The 15,579-nt window shown below is 35.1% G+C and overlaps 1 protein-coding gene across 2 annotated transcripts; it reads left to right on the top strand.

Annotated features, from left to right (window-relative positions):
* The first annotated feature begins 272 nt into the window (after window positions 1-272).
* On the top strand, window positions 273-5,059 carry LOC107763299 (auxin-responsive protein IAA8-like). Of its 2 annotated transcripts, none has more exons than XM_075225983.1 (7): window positions 273-488; window positions 1,178-1,779; window positions 1,857-2,023; window positions 2,110-2,336; window positions 2,464-2,605; window positions 3,739-3,800; window positions 4,580-5,059. In XM_075225983.1, exons 2-7 carry the CDS (start codon window positions 1,375-1,377, stop codon window positions 4,615-4,617), a joined length of 1,041 nt encoding a protein of 346 aa, XP_075082084.1. In that variant the 5' UTR covers window positions 273-488; window positions 1,178-1,374; the 3' UTR covers window positions 4,618-5,059.
* Window positions 5,060-15,579: the final 10,520 nt, after the last annotated feature.

The raw sequence follows: 15,579 nt of genomic DNA, 5'->3' as shown, positions 1-15,579 counted from the left end.
ACTAAATAATTAATAAAAAATAATTTTAATAATTAATCTTAATAAAACTAATCCCAACAGTTAATCTCAGTATATCTTCTCTTCAAACCAAAACACCTCCGAAGTAATAAAGCACAAAAAGTCTTTTTCTTTTATCCTTCCCTTTTCCTATCCCACATTGCCCACCCCCCAAGAACAACCTTACCCCCTTGTTTTTTACTCTTTACTTTTTATTTTTCTTTTAGGGAAGTTATTTTATTTTAAAATAAGCATAGAGGTTTCACATAGGACAGCAAATAAGCTTTTGTTACTGTCTGCCAAAATGGAGGGTCCTTAGTTTTCTTTCTCTCTTTCTCTCTCTTCTCTTTCTCTCTCTAAGCAAAACCTCACTACTCCACCATCATCATCTTCTTTCTTCTTCTTCTTCAGCTGCTACTGCTTTATCTTTCTTCCTTCTGTTTCTTCTTGGGTTTTTTCTTCAGAGATCAATTCAATAGCTTGGTTTACAGGTTAGAAGATTTTCAGTCCTTTATTTATTTATTTTTTTAACTACTAATCTTGGTTTTTTCTTCTTGAAATTTTGACTTTCGCTTCCCTTTTCCTTTGCATGTTATCTATGTGCACTCTGTTTCATATGATTTTGTAGATCTGCTGCTGAAGCTTTAATTTTTATTTGGTGGGTTAAAATCAATTATATTTCCTGTTTGAGCTTCATATACTTGTTGTTAAGTAAAGGATTTTTTTTTTTTTTTTCTGTTTCGTGATTTTCTTTTCTATTTTATGTTTTTCCTTTTTGTAATGGAGAATATTCTTTTGTCGTCTCTCTTATGTGGTTTTGCGTAGGATCTTTCTTTTTCTCTTTGGTGGTGATTTTCTGAAAGAAAGGGCTGCTTTAAGAGGAATTTTCTTTTTTGCTGCTACTGTAATGTGATATTTGCTAAAGTTACCTCGCTAATTATTTATCCACAAAAAAAAAAAAACATTTAAGTCCAGACATGTTTAAAGTACATTGTTCAACACCTACTGTACAAACCCATTTGAACACTTCATTTTTTTGGGGACGGGGGGACGGGGGGTTGTGTTTTGTTGTACTGTTGTAAACTACTTCTATGTTTGTGAGCCGTCAATTGAGTCGTTGAACTTGATATTCTGTTTTGAAGAGAGTAAGGTAATAATTTTGTTTTCTTGAAATGAGCAGTGCAAAAGTATTGGAGTGTGATTTTGAATTGTGATGTCTCCACCACTCCTTGTGTTGTACTGTTGTAAACTACTTCTATGTCTGAGCCGTCAATTGAGTCGTTGAACTTGATATTCTGTTTTGAAGAGAGTAAGGTAATGATTTTGTTTTCTTGAAATGAGCAGTGCAAAAGTATTGGAGTGTGATTTTGAATTGTGATGTCTCCACCACTCCTTGATGTTAGGGAGGAGGAGGGCCAGAGTAATGTAACTCTACTGGCTTCTTCGGCCTCCTTAGGAAGTATATGCAAGAAAGGATCAGAACTTAAAGAGCGAAACTATATGGGGCTTTCTGATTGTTCGTCGGTGGACAGTTGTACAATTTCCACCTCATCAGGGGACAATAATGCCTGTGGATTAAATCTCAAGGCAACTGAGCTCAGGCTCGGGCTCCCTGGGTCCCTCTCTCCCGAAAGGGGCATAGAGACTTGCCCTTTGGCCTCGAACGAGAAGCTGCTTTTTCCCTTGCACCCTGCCAAAGATAGTGCTTTGGCTGTATCACAGAAAACAGTTGTTACTGGCAACAAACGAGGATTTTCAGATGCTATGGATGGATTCTCAGAGGTGAATAATTGAGTCATTACTAAGGATACTGATTTTCTGGTAAAGCTGTAACTGAAGTTACTAAATCTATTCTACAGGGAAAATTTATGCCGAATTCAGGTGTGAAAGCAGGCGATACTAAGGAGACCTCACGTGTTCAACCACCAAAAATGAAAGAGGCAACTAATCAGAATACAGTTCCAGAGAGGACTTCTGCTGTGAATGGGGCTTCAAACCGTGTAGGCAGCGGTGCCCCCGCTACCAAGTGAGTATTTCCTGTTAAGAGAACAAAGTGAGATATCTGGACTTGATTGTGGAAGTGTCTAATCTGTGATCTTTGCTTAATTTCAGGGCACAGGTTGTTGGTTGGCCACCCATTCGATCTTTCAGAAAGAATACATTAGCCTCTACCTCAAAGAACAATGAAGAGGTGGACGGAAAAGCTGGATCACCAGCTCTTTTCATTAAGGTCAGCATGGACGGCGCTCCTTATTTGAGGAAAGTGGACCTCAGAAACTATTCTGCATACCAGGAGCTCTCTTCTGCTCTCGAGAAGATGTTTAGCTGTTTTACTATTGGTAAGCTATTGTGAAGCCTTAACTAGTTCGATCTTTTAGTGATTGGCTTGATTGGCTCAAAACGTAAAATATTTATTTCCAAGATATATGCAATGTCCGAGTTACTGCTATTTCCCTGTTATGTCAGGTCAATATGGATCTCATGGAGCTCCTGGGAAGGAGATGTTAAGTGAGAGCAAATTGAAGGATTTGCTTCATGGATCTGAATATGTACTCACTTATGAGGATAAAGATGGTGACTGGATGCTTGTCGGTGATGTCCCTTGGGAGTAAGCTCTTGCTTGTTCATATATATATTTTTTGTAAGAAATGTTCCATATTGTGGATATCAACACTTTTTCCCAATACTTCCTGGTAGTCTGCATTTTCCTTTGGAAAAAAAGGAATTGAACACATGTAGTGTGTGAATGTAGTCTATACATGTCACTCAATGCAACTAATAAATGCAACACTGCTCCAGGTCTGGGAATGTATCTACTATTTAGACTATATGGATGTCATCTTAAGCAAGTTAGATAAGTCCTGTAACTGAAAGTCCAGCTGCTACTGCTGCAATAGTTCCTAATTTAGTGAGAAACCCCACCTTATAGCAGGGTTCAGGGAGAAGGCGGCCAAAGTTATAAATATTCATGAGTTTTTACTGGGAGCAAACCACGCAATTGAACCGTTTTGCACCTGGAACAAGGTCCCTCCACCACTTCAATTTGACCAATTAAGAATCTGTAAATAGATACTATGTGGTCAATTTTATCATCTCATGTTGTGTGTTTGCCTCTTTTTAGAAATTTGCGACTGTGAAGCTAGTTGACTGAGAATTATCTGCTATGCTTATATCGATAATTGTTGTCTTATTTCTAGCATGTATGATTTAACAAATTCTATTGTGATGTCGTGCAACATACTATTGACCTACTCGCCACTTTCAGAAAATCCAATTAATCATCAATATGTGACATTCATCCCTTGCTTCATACAAGTTCAATTATTAGTATTTCTGTTTTCTATAATTTACACTGTAACAGTTAAACAACATTCTAATCTTACAGTCAGGAAAAGAATAATCTTATGATGCAGAACATGATTCTGCAAGTTTTCCACAGCTTCATTTAGATTTGCCTCCATGGCCAACGTGTGACTGTAACTTTATTCAGTATGTGTGAACAGAGATTTAGTCCTCTCTCGCTCTATCTCCTCTCTTGTTCTTTTTCAAGGTTAGGTATGTGAGTCTACTATAATAATGATTGACCCGAACAAATTGTTTTCTTGATTCTGTTGCCTCCTGAACCAAATAAAAGTACCAATAGTACTATTTGTAATGAATCTTTTTGAATGTAATTTCTGTTTGATAATTTGTATATTTGATAGTGGCGATGTTTTTTAATTCCTAATTGGCATATTGCAGGATGTTTATTGATACCTGTAAAAGGCTGAGAATCATGAAAGGTTCAGATGCCATTGGCCTGGGTGAGTATCACTTCTTATTGAACACACTATGTATTATTAGTCTACGTCATCCACACTATGAAAAACGTAAAGGAAATACCTTTTCCTCATTGATCTCTCCCCATTATGTTCTCAGGGTACATATCTCTAGTATTGTATTTTGCCACTTGGTGGTAAAGTAGAAATATACAAACTGTGAAACAGAAATTTATCAGGTTTCAACATTTCAAGTTCTGTTTGATTATCCACGAACCTTGTTGAAGTAATATGTTTTCAAACAGAATTACCTAGGTTGTATGACATGTAAAAGATATTACAGAAGAAATAATTAGAGGTTATGGAATGCTTGTTTAGAGTTGTTCTCACCCCAGCTATCTCAAGAAAGTTGCTCGGAATTATAGGGCATTCTGCATTTCTGTTGTGAGATGGAGAATAAAGGGGAATGGTTAATTAACCCCCACAACCAAAAGGACAAAAGCAATAGGCTATTGTACATCTAAGGAGAGTGCATCGATAACATTATGAAGTGCAATTTGTTTCCTAGGCCTGTATTTAAGCTCCTATCAAATTTCCGCAAATGTTTACCCGGTTATCCATTTTCATAAGCTGATTCTTGTGCAGACTGATGATGATAAACTTGGTAGAAACTCGTTAATATGTGTTAATATGCAAGTCTAGTAAAGTTTTTGATACTGCTTGAATCTTTATAATAGCCAACTCCTGCATCTAAAGATTTGATTGACGTTTGCTTCCAGAAACATGATACATTGCCACTAACTTTTGTGCATTTATATGTGCAGCCCCAAGGGCTATGGAAAAATGCCGGAGCAGGAATTAGCCTATCTACTCATGATTAAAGCTATCCATCCATCAGTACTGGTATAAAAGGAAACGGAGAAAGGGTGAAGAGACTCATAAACTCGAATCCTTTTTAAAGCATTAACAATGGCTGGTTGTTGGTCCTGGACAGCACAGCATGGGTAGATGCTTTACCTAATTACCATTGGTGTTTCTCATATTTGAGTAATTAATGTCGTCTAAGCTCTTTATCTTGTCTATTAAAAAGACCCTTTGATATTGGAGTTTGTCTGCAAACTAATGTGTGGTGAACTGAGAGTTCTTCTAGAGGTAATTTAGTATGTTAAGTGTATTGCTTGTTGAAGTTTCTTTAAGTGTGTACTCAAGACCAAGTTTGTGGTTATTTTGATCCGGTATGTGTGTGCACTCAAGTACTTGTTATTTCTCTGTATGAATAAATGTGTCCCTCTCACATTTCATCAGGTCCTAGTTTTCTGACTTCTCTAATCTCTAATCTCACCATTGCATCTATGTGGTCATTAATTGGCGATAAGCAGGATTATCAATAAACAGGTCATAAAAAGTAGAAAGTAACCTTTCACCCGAATCCTTGTTGATGTAGCTTTGAATTACTAGAAACAGTTTTGCAGGTATTGTATAGGGAGCACACGTCAAAATATATGGTTTGTTTAGAAAGGCCACTGCATTATTGTGTTTGTCTTGAAAGGCCATGTACCCTTCAACGTAACTCACAAGGCGTTAGTGTATGTAACATCACATTGTTTTGTATACCGATAGGAAAAAAAAAAGTCTTCAACTGTTCTTTTGCCGATGTTAGAAATTTGAATTATGATATTCCATGATCTTTTATTTTTACTTCATTGTTCGTTCGGCCACATCCTTAGATGCTTGTATTTCCTTTATTTGAATGTGTTAAGTCATAATATCAATGGCTCTCCTTTGATAGGTAGGTTGCATTATTGAAACAGTATAATTATTATTAGTGAAATATGGGCCAAATTGTTTTGTCACCACTGAGGTGATGAGAGGTTTCTCCAACCAACTCAACTATACATGGCAGAATTTTATTTTAAGTTGGGTTTGGCTTTTCGTTGAAAATTGCATGGTTGGTAATAAGATCCGATTTCTTGGCAATTGAATACGTCCATGTAATAGTTTGACATAAAGGACAAGATTTGTGCTTGGGATAGTGGAAGTTCGTTCTACTTAATAGGTTGTGTAGCTCACATTTGCTCGTCTGACACTTGAAAGAAAGATTTGTTTCTTCACACACAGTTCTGAGGCTTTTTCCAATGCCAACAATTGAATCCGTACTATTAACTGTGCAGAAGATTGGGAGAATCCTGAAATAGTCGGGGATGTTATACCAATTACAACCTTTCAATTTCCCATACTTTAATATTATTTTTGCAGAACCTTACCATTAGCGCAAATATTGTTGAATTTAATATAGTTGATTTCAATTAGCTTGGGATTGTCGTAACTAATTAGCTGATAATAGTTTCGATTTCTTGCAAGTTTAGTTCGGGGCTTAAGGGTACCAATTATCGTTGATGTTGTAAATAGTTCAGATTGTGGTGTTGCGATTGTAAACATTTGAAATTACCTCACCATTATTGTCCAATTAGTTCTTGTTAATAAAAGAAAGGCAGGTTATTAACAAATGGAACTACTATACGTAATGGTATTTGGATAACAAGCAAGTCCAATGGGCTAAAATGTTTTATTAAATGGCATAGTTTTCAGCAATTGTGGAGGATAGAGTCTGAGTCAGATAATTGACAGATGAAGATACTGCATACAGAGGAAGGATATGGGTTTTGTAATAGACCCCATTTTTTGATGTTGGGAAGTAACCCAACCACATTTCAGACTGTGGCAGTCTTTTTATTGCTGTTTTGTTAAAATTTTCTTTTTCAGCGGCGTTTTGAATGCTATCTAGAAGACTACGGTGGAGAATGTAGATTAGAGGCGCCTAATTAAATTGAACTCATAACTTTGGAGAGCATAAATTTTGTGTTTTAAACTTCATTAAAATTGTAATAAATGATAGGTCTGGATCCTTATCTAATTCTTGTTACACGCCTTATCTTCATTTGTGATATGAAAATTAGTTTCTCTTAAAGCAACTCTGATAGGTTAGTCTCACTATTTATCGAGGGAAAAAAGTAACCTATTCTTCATTTGCAATTACTACCAGAAAACCATTTTAAAAAGAGTAAAAAGGAAAGAAACCTCTCTTAAATAGATGAATATGTCAAGTGTCATAAAAATAAGCTAACCACTGCGCCCTATATATTAAACAACAGCTCTACGCCTTACTATATTTTTAATGATATGGGAGTTACGAATATACTACTATCAATTCAGCAACATGCAATCTGTGATTAACAACAGTTTAGGGAAAAAAATTGTTTTTACAATGAATTGGGTTAAACATCAATCTAATGCTCCATTTTAAAGGTAAATTACAGTTACCACTAATTCTCTTAGTTAGAAATAGAGAATCCAAGTTATTAGCATCAAGTGACTAAACACTAGTGTGTATAACTCAAAGAGGAAGTACTTTAACAACTTAATAAAACAGATTCAGTTCGATGTGTTTTTATTTATTGAAGGTGCGACAAAATAATTATTTTTTTCAGTTGACTTTAATAATGATTCAATTTTATTCTTTTGTGGTGGTGATTGGTTGATAACTCCAACTAGAAACTATTAATAAGAGTGTTAGTTGGGCCAATCAGAAAACTTATTTGCTGTTATTAATCAACTCTTTAATAATTAGCTGCATAATGATTGGCCCAAATTAGCTATGTGAATAATCGCTTACCAAACCAATACTTGCAAAGCCCTGCAATAGTTATTATTTATTTTTGTCTTTTTCTTTAAAAAAAATCAACAACGGTGGACCCCATGAACTAGTGGAATAGGGAAATTAGAATATGAAATTTTAAATCCTAAAAAAAAAAATAGAAAAAAAGGATCGAACCTCAATCTAGTTCTATGATGAAAGTATGTGTAAATGTAATTAGTTGCCTCTATTAGGCTTTTCTTTTTGAGTACTTACCGTTAATTAAAACTACAAACTCATTTTGAGTTTCCTATGCGTGTTAAGAAAATTTATCGAGAATATCGGAGAACAAAGTAAAGGAAAGTTTGCACTTTTAGTCCCTTACATGTCAACAAATTCTTATTTTATTCTTGTGATATCTGGCTATGTATATTTTACTTTTAAATAATTGAAATATGTAATTTTGGGATGCCTCTACTTATGAAATTTCACAAATTTAACGAATTATATATCATTACATCATTTGATTGAGAAGAAGAGAACATTTCCTAAAGTACTAAGGGACCAAAAGTACCATTATCCCCTAAAGTAATTTTTATGGTTCATGTAGTAATTGTTTGAGAAGAAGAGAAAAATTCGAATAAGAATTGACCACTTTAATTTCTTCATAAGAGTCCTTCTAACCCTTTTTCTATCCCTACTTTTCTCTTTACCCCATTAACTAAAAAGTGCTAGAAAATTAATTTTCAATACTTTGTTGGACATTCAAGAAACTTTGTATTACAAGTGCAAATTTCGGATTTTATTTCTTTATATATTTTTTTACAAGGGCAGGGATTCAACGTGTTTTTTCTTTCATTAGTATTTACGTGGAGAACAAAAAGAACTAGGTGTTCAATATAATTGCTTCATAGCTCTTTAGCATCTCCTTTTCCATAATTGGTTATGGCATTATTGTTGTTACTATTTTTATACTACCTATTAAATCTTTTAACCCCATATGTTTTGACAAGAAAAAATCTCCATTAGCTAAGTGAGTTTCATCTGTTACATGGATCTAATATTTGCGCATGTAGGACTCAACGCAAGAACGTGAAAAAGAAGAAGATCCAAGTTCATTGAATAAAAGGGATAAGACCTTAGCTTAAAATTCAATTTATCAAATAGCCAAAAATAAACGTGTACAAGTCCACCGAAAGTGTCAAAGTCTGGAAGTTAAAGTGTCCAAAAGTTTCCAAAAATAAATAGCAGACCATTATTTTTCTTTAAGAGAAGAAGACCATTCATGAATTATTCAATGAATATATATAATGGGATCTTAATATCTGAAAAATCTATCTTGTGTCTTGTTTTGAATTAATGAACATGTATCCTTATGATTGATTTTGCCCCTCAGCATTTGTACACTTTCTGAGGCTATCTTTTTCAAGATAGAAAAATAAATAAGCTTTCTACTTGAAGTCTTGAAAGATCTCAGTTTGTCAATATATATATTGAAATACTTCATTTTTTTGCTCATTTATTGCTTTGTCTGTAAGTAAAAACAAAAGGTGGGAAGATAAATAAGTAAATGGAAAGAATTAATGCTTAATCCTTATCTCTCTATTTCTGTTTCATTATTTTCTTTGTATTGTCATTGTTTGGGCAGAAATAAGAGAGTGAAGAAGGAAAGTGCTTTCTTCTTTCTCTAATTGACAAGCACAAGAGATAGGAAAAGGGAAATTTTCTTTTTCTTCCCTTACCTTTTTTAACTGTAATACAAAATCATGAGAAGGAAATTCTACTACCTTGTACCTTTTCTTTCCTTTATTTTCTTCTATAGTAGTGTCAATTCAAATTCTCTAAAACCAACAACAGCTATAGAACTAGTTCCCACTTAATATTTTACGCTATCAATACAATTAAATTGATTATGATAGGTTGTTACTTTAATTTATTATATTAGACGTGCTATGAAAGTTACTCTGATCACAGATAGTAGTGCTACTAATTTGGCGAAGGCAGAAAGTGGAGTCAAAATTTCAAGCATATCAGTTCAGGCGTCGAATCCTTTTAAGTTACATGATTCTAAATTAAAAATTTGTACGTATTCATTAAACTTTCTAAAATAAATACATAATTTTAATCAAAATTATTGGATTCGACGGAACTCATAGTCGACACTCTAGCTGTGGCCCTAGGCAGAAGGTGGTCATGTGAGTTAGCAACTCAATATTAAAATTAACGAAACCTTACCAAATCATTAATGTAAAAGTTATCTGTAAAAAAAATAAGATCAACTTCATTTAAAGCTCTGTTCCTTCTTTATGATGAGAAAGGGTGAGATGCAAAGAACTGTTGCAGGAACATGCACAATCCTCTCTCTTTATTAAATTCATCTTTATACTTATATTTAAATAAAATAATAAAAAATAAGAACAAAACCAGTCGATATTTATAACGCTCATATGGAGCATAATATGGGCATTTGCTTACATGGACATGCATATATATTCCCTACACTAATTATAATACTAATTGATTAATCATGCTCATTTATTTAAAAAATCAAAATGAAAGGGTGGTTAAGGGATTCTTAATCAGCAGTTATCTGTTCATAGCATGTGCCCCAATAATAGTAGAGCATCTCAACCACAGTTGTTCTCTCTTCCACAGGGATTCATTTTAAACAGTTGTTCTCTCTTCCTCTTCTAGTTACTCCTCTTCTTAATTAGGTTATTGTTTCTAGCACCAATTGTTTTTTGTACTCTATGTCTGAAATTCATTAACTCGATTAATGTAAGTTCATAGTGAACATATATATTAAAAGAATGGAACGCTTGCTACGAAATAATTTTTCAATCTCAGAGTTTAAACTCGAGACTTTTGAAAACATGATTTTGACCATCTCACAATCACCGTCAGTGATACTCTCTCAATGATGCGGGATGCTTCGTGTATCGGACTGCCCTGACGTGATGTCCCAAGATTCATCCTGCAATAAGATGCCTCGAGCCATAGGTTCATAAGTCAAATGCGTCTATCTATAACATTGATTTGCTCATTTATATTTAATGTACCTACTAAATGGAAGAACTACCTAGACTACACTTAATTGGTACATTAGGAACTGCTGACAACAACATGTTTATACAATAATTAGCTAGGTTAATTAAAATTGGATGGCTGAATATCGATTTTTATTTTAATTATACAATGATGGGCTACACAAATATTTATTTGAATTTAGTTACCTACTACTTGACCGAATAGTACGATTGTGATAGTGAAAATAATGAAATGGCCATGCTATTGCCAGCTCTATCTTAAGGGGAAGACACCTGTTATTGCAGAGTGGCTAAGACTTAAGACTAGAGTAAGAAGAATGTCTTCATATAATTGCTACTTAATTAACACTAAATCTCAGAATATCCAATTTATTGAAATAAGGCAGTAGTAAATTATAAGCAATCGTCCAATGTAATAAATCCTTGAAAAATAATTAACAAATTTTAGACTAAATAAATATAGTGAAAAGTTAATAGTATCTTGAATAACATGTACTTGAAGATTTGATGATGGTGTTAGTCACATTTCCATATGCAACTTTCTGATTTAGATTGTACTTAAAAATTAAGATAATCTTAAACTAAGTTTGATCTCTTTTAATGGTCAGCTTCCTTACACCAAAAAAGGCTCTTCTAATTAATGATTATTTTACTAAAAACAAGATCCTTTTCATATGGGGTGTCCAAAAATGTCATGTGACATAGTGGTCATTTCTTAAGCTGCAAACTTATTAAAGCTATTATATATAAACTATAAGGAGATGCCTTTCAACAACATTTGGGCTCAATCTTTGGTTGAAGTATTAATGGAGATCATTTGAATCTATACAAGCAAACTATATTGAAATAGTGAAAAGTGCATTGGTTTTGTATAGAGTTGTGTGCTAATTCTTGTTGAAAGTATAAAGCATCTAATGAGCATAAGCTTGTTTTATGGAGTTTGGTCAGCTAACTGCTGCTGGTAACTTGCTAAATGTGAATCAAGACCCCATTTGATTGGCCGGGATGTAATTGATTAATTAAATTTTGCTTGGTTCAAACAATAAATAATTATTTTAGGAACAAGTCAAACTTGGAGATTTAAAAGAAAATAAGTTGTTTTCTTTTGGATATATTTTATTAGTAATAGTTGATACACCAGTAGTAGTAGTTAATGAGAATGTATTGGTGGAAAAAAGACATAACACGTGGACAAGCAGTAAGCTGACGGGGCATGACGTGTAGAGCATCGATATAGCGACAAGTGGCACTCTCAATTAGGTGAATTAAGAATGTAGGAAAGGCACGAGAGAAACACTCACGGGGCAACGTAGAGAAGAGAACCGGGCCTGACAGTTGTCAAGGAAGAAACATAAACGAAATGAATAAAGATTGGAAAGAAGGGAAGATACATGAACCAGATGTAAATAAAGAAGGAGAATCGGAGCAGTTACAAGGAATCTTTAGTTATAAATGTGCCAGTTACGGTTACCTACTGTAACGAGCAATCAATACAATTAATGTCATTAGTGGGCCCAAATTAAATGTGAGAGCCGTTATAATTATATGCTCCTATATAATGGCAGAAATCCCATTTGTAAGGGTAAGTAACGATTATTACTGAAATACATATCATTATTCTTTGCTTTACTCTTCAAGTTTTAAACCTTGATTTTGGGGAGTGATTGTTAGTTCATCTCTTATTTTTCTTTATCGATCGTTTCCATTCTTTGATCTATTTTTTCCTAAAATTGTTGGGAAAGTGAAGTAAATCTTGGTTATCAGTAACCCGCTTTCTTCTAAATATTGACTTTGACCGAGAAATCTATTTTTGGTTAAACAAATTGGTTCAATTACCGAGAATATAATAATATGTTCACTTTCCAATCTCTAACAATCAAATATGTCTATCGTTAACGACAACAATCAGGTAACCGACCAAAGGTGCTCTTCAACGGGATCTCCTCAACATTCACGTGGAAATTCGCCGATAAGGTGCCCTTCTCGTGCTGACGATCAACAGGGAAACGACCAAACTGTGGAGCAAGGCGCTCTAAAGCAATTGATTGCGGAGCACGTGAATAATGCGCTACAAGCTTTTGTTAGTGGATTACCTAATGTAGTGCAAACTCCTCCACCAGTTAACACAACAACTCTGGAGAACCCGCGTTCAGGGCTTGATAATTCTGGAAGTGGAGAAAATCCTAATGAATCCCATGAAGAAGGGTCATGTACTCCAAATAATTCCAATTTACAAAGTTTAGTACTAACTTTGTAGAAATAGTTGAAGGAGCAGAATGATCGTATAGAGCAGATTCGGGAGCTCAAAAAGTTGAGAAAAGGATGGGAGACATCTTTAAGGTTAAGCAGGGGAATACATAATTGCTCAGAGAATTCGTAGACAGATTCTTGCGGGAGAGGATGATGTTACCTTGAGTACCTGATAAGTGGACGGCTATGGCATTCGCGAGCAACTTGAACGAGAAAGGTTCAGAAGCCACGAGAAGGCTAAAAGAAAGTTTGCGAGAATTTCCAGCAATAACTTGGAACGATGTGTACAACAGGCACAGTACGAAGTTGCGGATAGAAGAAGATACGGTCGCACAGCCAAGGGCCGATGAAAGAGCACGATCGAGACGTGCAGAATCAGAAAAACGATCCGGTAAAAATAGGTACGAGCCGTACATGGGACATGCAGGGCGAGACTCTCGATCTAAACAGGAAAACACTTGATTCGACTCAAGACCAAGGAAAAAAGACACGAGTTCTTCATCTAGGTTCAGAAAGGAACGAGATGCCCAAGGCAATGATACCAATACACAAGCGAGGATAGGAGATTACATCTTTAATATCAGCACCTCCGAGTTAGTAGCTGTTCTAAGAGGTATGAGAGATAAGGTGCGGTGTCCTAAAGAAATGAGATCAGATCCAAGCAAAAGAAATTCAGATTTCTGGTGCGAGTTTCATAACGATCATGGCCATAGAACATCAGATTGTAGAATTCTGCAAGGAGAAGTCGAGCAACTGTTGAAGCAAGGTTATCTTATTGATTTGTTCAGTGAGAAAGGAAGACAATCATATATGAAGAATAAACAAGAGCCCCAAAAACCTCCATCACCACAAAGAACAGTCAACGTAATAACTGGGGGAGATGAGGTTAATGGAGTAACATATACAACTGCAAAAAAGATGTCAAAAATCATGGTTACTCACGGAAAGCGAGTTCTCCAGGTCTTGGATGGTGACAGTATAACATTCGATGATGAGGATGTAGACGACTTGATAATTTCTCACAACGATACATTGGTAATATCTTTACTTGTACATGACACTAACGTAAAACGAGTTTTGATTGATCGAGGTAGCTCAGAGAATATCATTTTACTGAGGGTGGTGTATGGTATACAAGCTAATGATAAGGTGATACCAAAGGCGCAGTCCTTATCCGGGTTTGATAATTCGAGCGTTATCACAAAATGGGAAGTAGTACTCACCACATTTGCAGAAGGAGTTGTCAAGGATACAAATTTTAATGTGGTAGATGCGGACATGGCCTATAATATAATTCGGGGAAGACCGTGGATTCACGATATAGATGTCGTCCCATCCACATTACATCAAGTTATCAAATCCGTGGAGATCAGCAATCTTCAAGAAGTATCAACTCAAGGGTGATTGCAAGCAAAATAACCAATGATGTAGACCCAAAATAGCAACTACAGAATTCATTGAGGACGTTGCTACAAAGACCTCAATTGAAGACATACCGGGATAGACTGATAATGATTCGAGACCCGATGTTATTCAAGAGCCAGAAGAAAATGAAAATATTAAGACAACTACTGAAGAGCTCGAAGCTGTAACAACATTTGAACACTAGCCAGACAGAAAAGTTTACATCATAGCAAATTTAAGCCCAGAAATAAAAGGTAAGTTAATTGAATTTATACGAGCTAACGCGGATTGCTTTTCTTGGTCGCACTCAAGTATGACAGGTATATCACCAGAGGTGATGACCCACAAGCTAAATGAGGATCCATTATACCCACCTGTCAAGCAGAAGAAAAGGAATCAAGGATCCTTCAAAAATCAAGTGGTCCATGATGAGGTACAAAAGCTTTTAAAAATTGGGTCAATACGAGAGGTAAAGTACCCTGATTGGTTAGCTAATACCATGGTAGTTCCCAAAAAGAATGGAAAATGGCGAGTTTGTGTAAATTCTACTGATTTGAATAAGGCTTATCCTAAAGATTCATTTCCTTTACCGCATATAGATCAACTAATTGATTCTATCACAGAACATGAACTTTTGAGTGTTTTAGATGCATACTCAGGATATAATCAAATAAAAATGGACCCTCTAGATGAAGAAAAACCTTCGTTTATCACAGACAGGGGGACTTATTGTTATAAAGTCATGCCATTTGGCTTGAAAAATGCTGGAGCCACACATCAAAGATTGGTGACTAAAATGTTTCAAGAACATTTGAGAAAAATAATGGAAGTCTACATTGACGATATGTTAATCAAATCATCACAGGTGGGAGATCATTTTCAACACTTGTCTGACACGTTTGAGATTCTCCGCAAATATAATATGAAGCTAAATGAGAAAAAAATATTCTTTTGGCATGGATTCAGGTAAGTTTTTTGGCTTTCTTGTTTCTAACATGGATATTGAAGTGAATCCTGCGCAAGTCAAAGCTATCGAAGAAATACTAGATATACTCACTAGCAAAAAAGAAGTGCAGAGATTAACAGGCATGATAGTAGCCCTGGGGAGGTTTATATCAAAATCGTTAGAGACGAGTTTTAAATTCTTTTCAGTATTGTAAAAACAGAATTAGTTTGAATGGACTGATGAGTGCCAACAAACCCTCAAGGACCTAAAATCGTATCTATCAAATTTGCCTTTGGTAGCCAAACCTAGAAACGGTGAAAGGAGTGGCAGTAAATGCGGTATTGGTCCAAGAGGATAACGGTAAACAATACTCAATTTATTATGTTAGTACATCTTTATTAGATGCTGAGACACGGTATCCATACTTGAAAAAGCTTGCTTTAGCATTAATTATGGCATCTAGGAAGTTAAGACCTTATTTTTAATGTCATCCTATTGCTGTGATAATTGCTTTCCCCCCTGAGGAATATACTGCATAAACAG

Source organism: Nicotiana tabacum, chromosome 12, assembly GCF_000715075.1.
Source record: "Nicotiana tabacum cultivar K326 chromosome 12, ASM71507v2, whole genome shotgun sequence".
Classification (NCBI taxonomy): domain Eukaryota; kingdom Viridiplantae; phylum Streptophyta; class Magnoliopsida; order Solanales; family Solanaceae; genus Nicotiana; species Nicotiana tabacum.
Note: the sequence above shows the minus strand (reverse complement) of the source record. Positions and strands in the feature narration are given on the sequence as shown.

Bases quoted from the DNA above. Each gene is read 5' to 3' on its own strand.
- LOC107763299 (XM_075225983.1), top strand. From the start codon at position 1,375: ATGTCTCCACCACTCCTTGATGTTAGGGAGGAGGAGGGCCAGAGTAAT. The intron at 2,024-2,109 runs GTGAGTATTTCC...GCTTAATTTCAG, and splicing joins AGCGGTGCCCCCGCTACCAA to GGCACAGGTTGTTGGTTGGC. The intron at 2,337-2,463 runs GTAAGCTATTGT...CTGTTATGTCAG, and splicing joins GTTTAGCTGTTTTACTATTG to GTCAATATGGATCTCATGGA.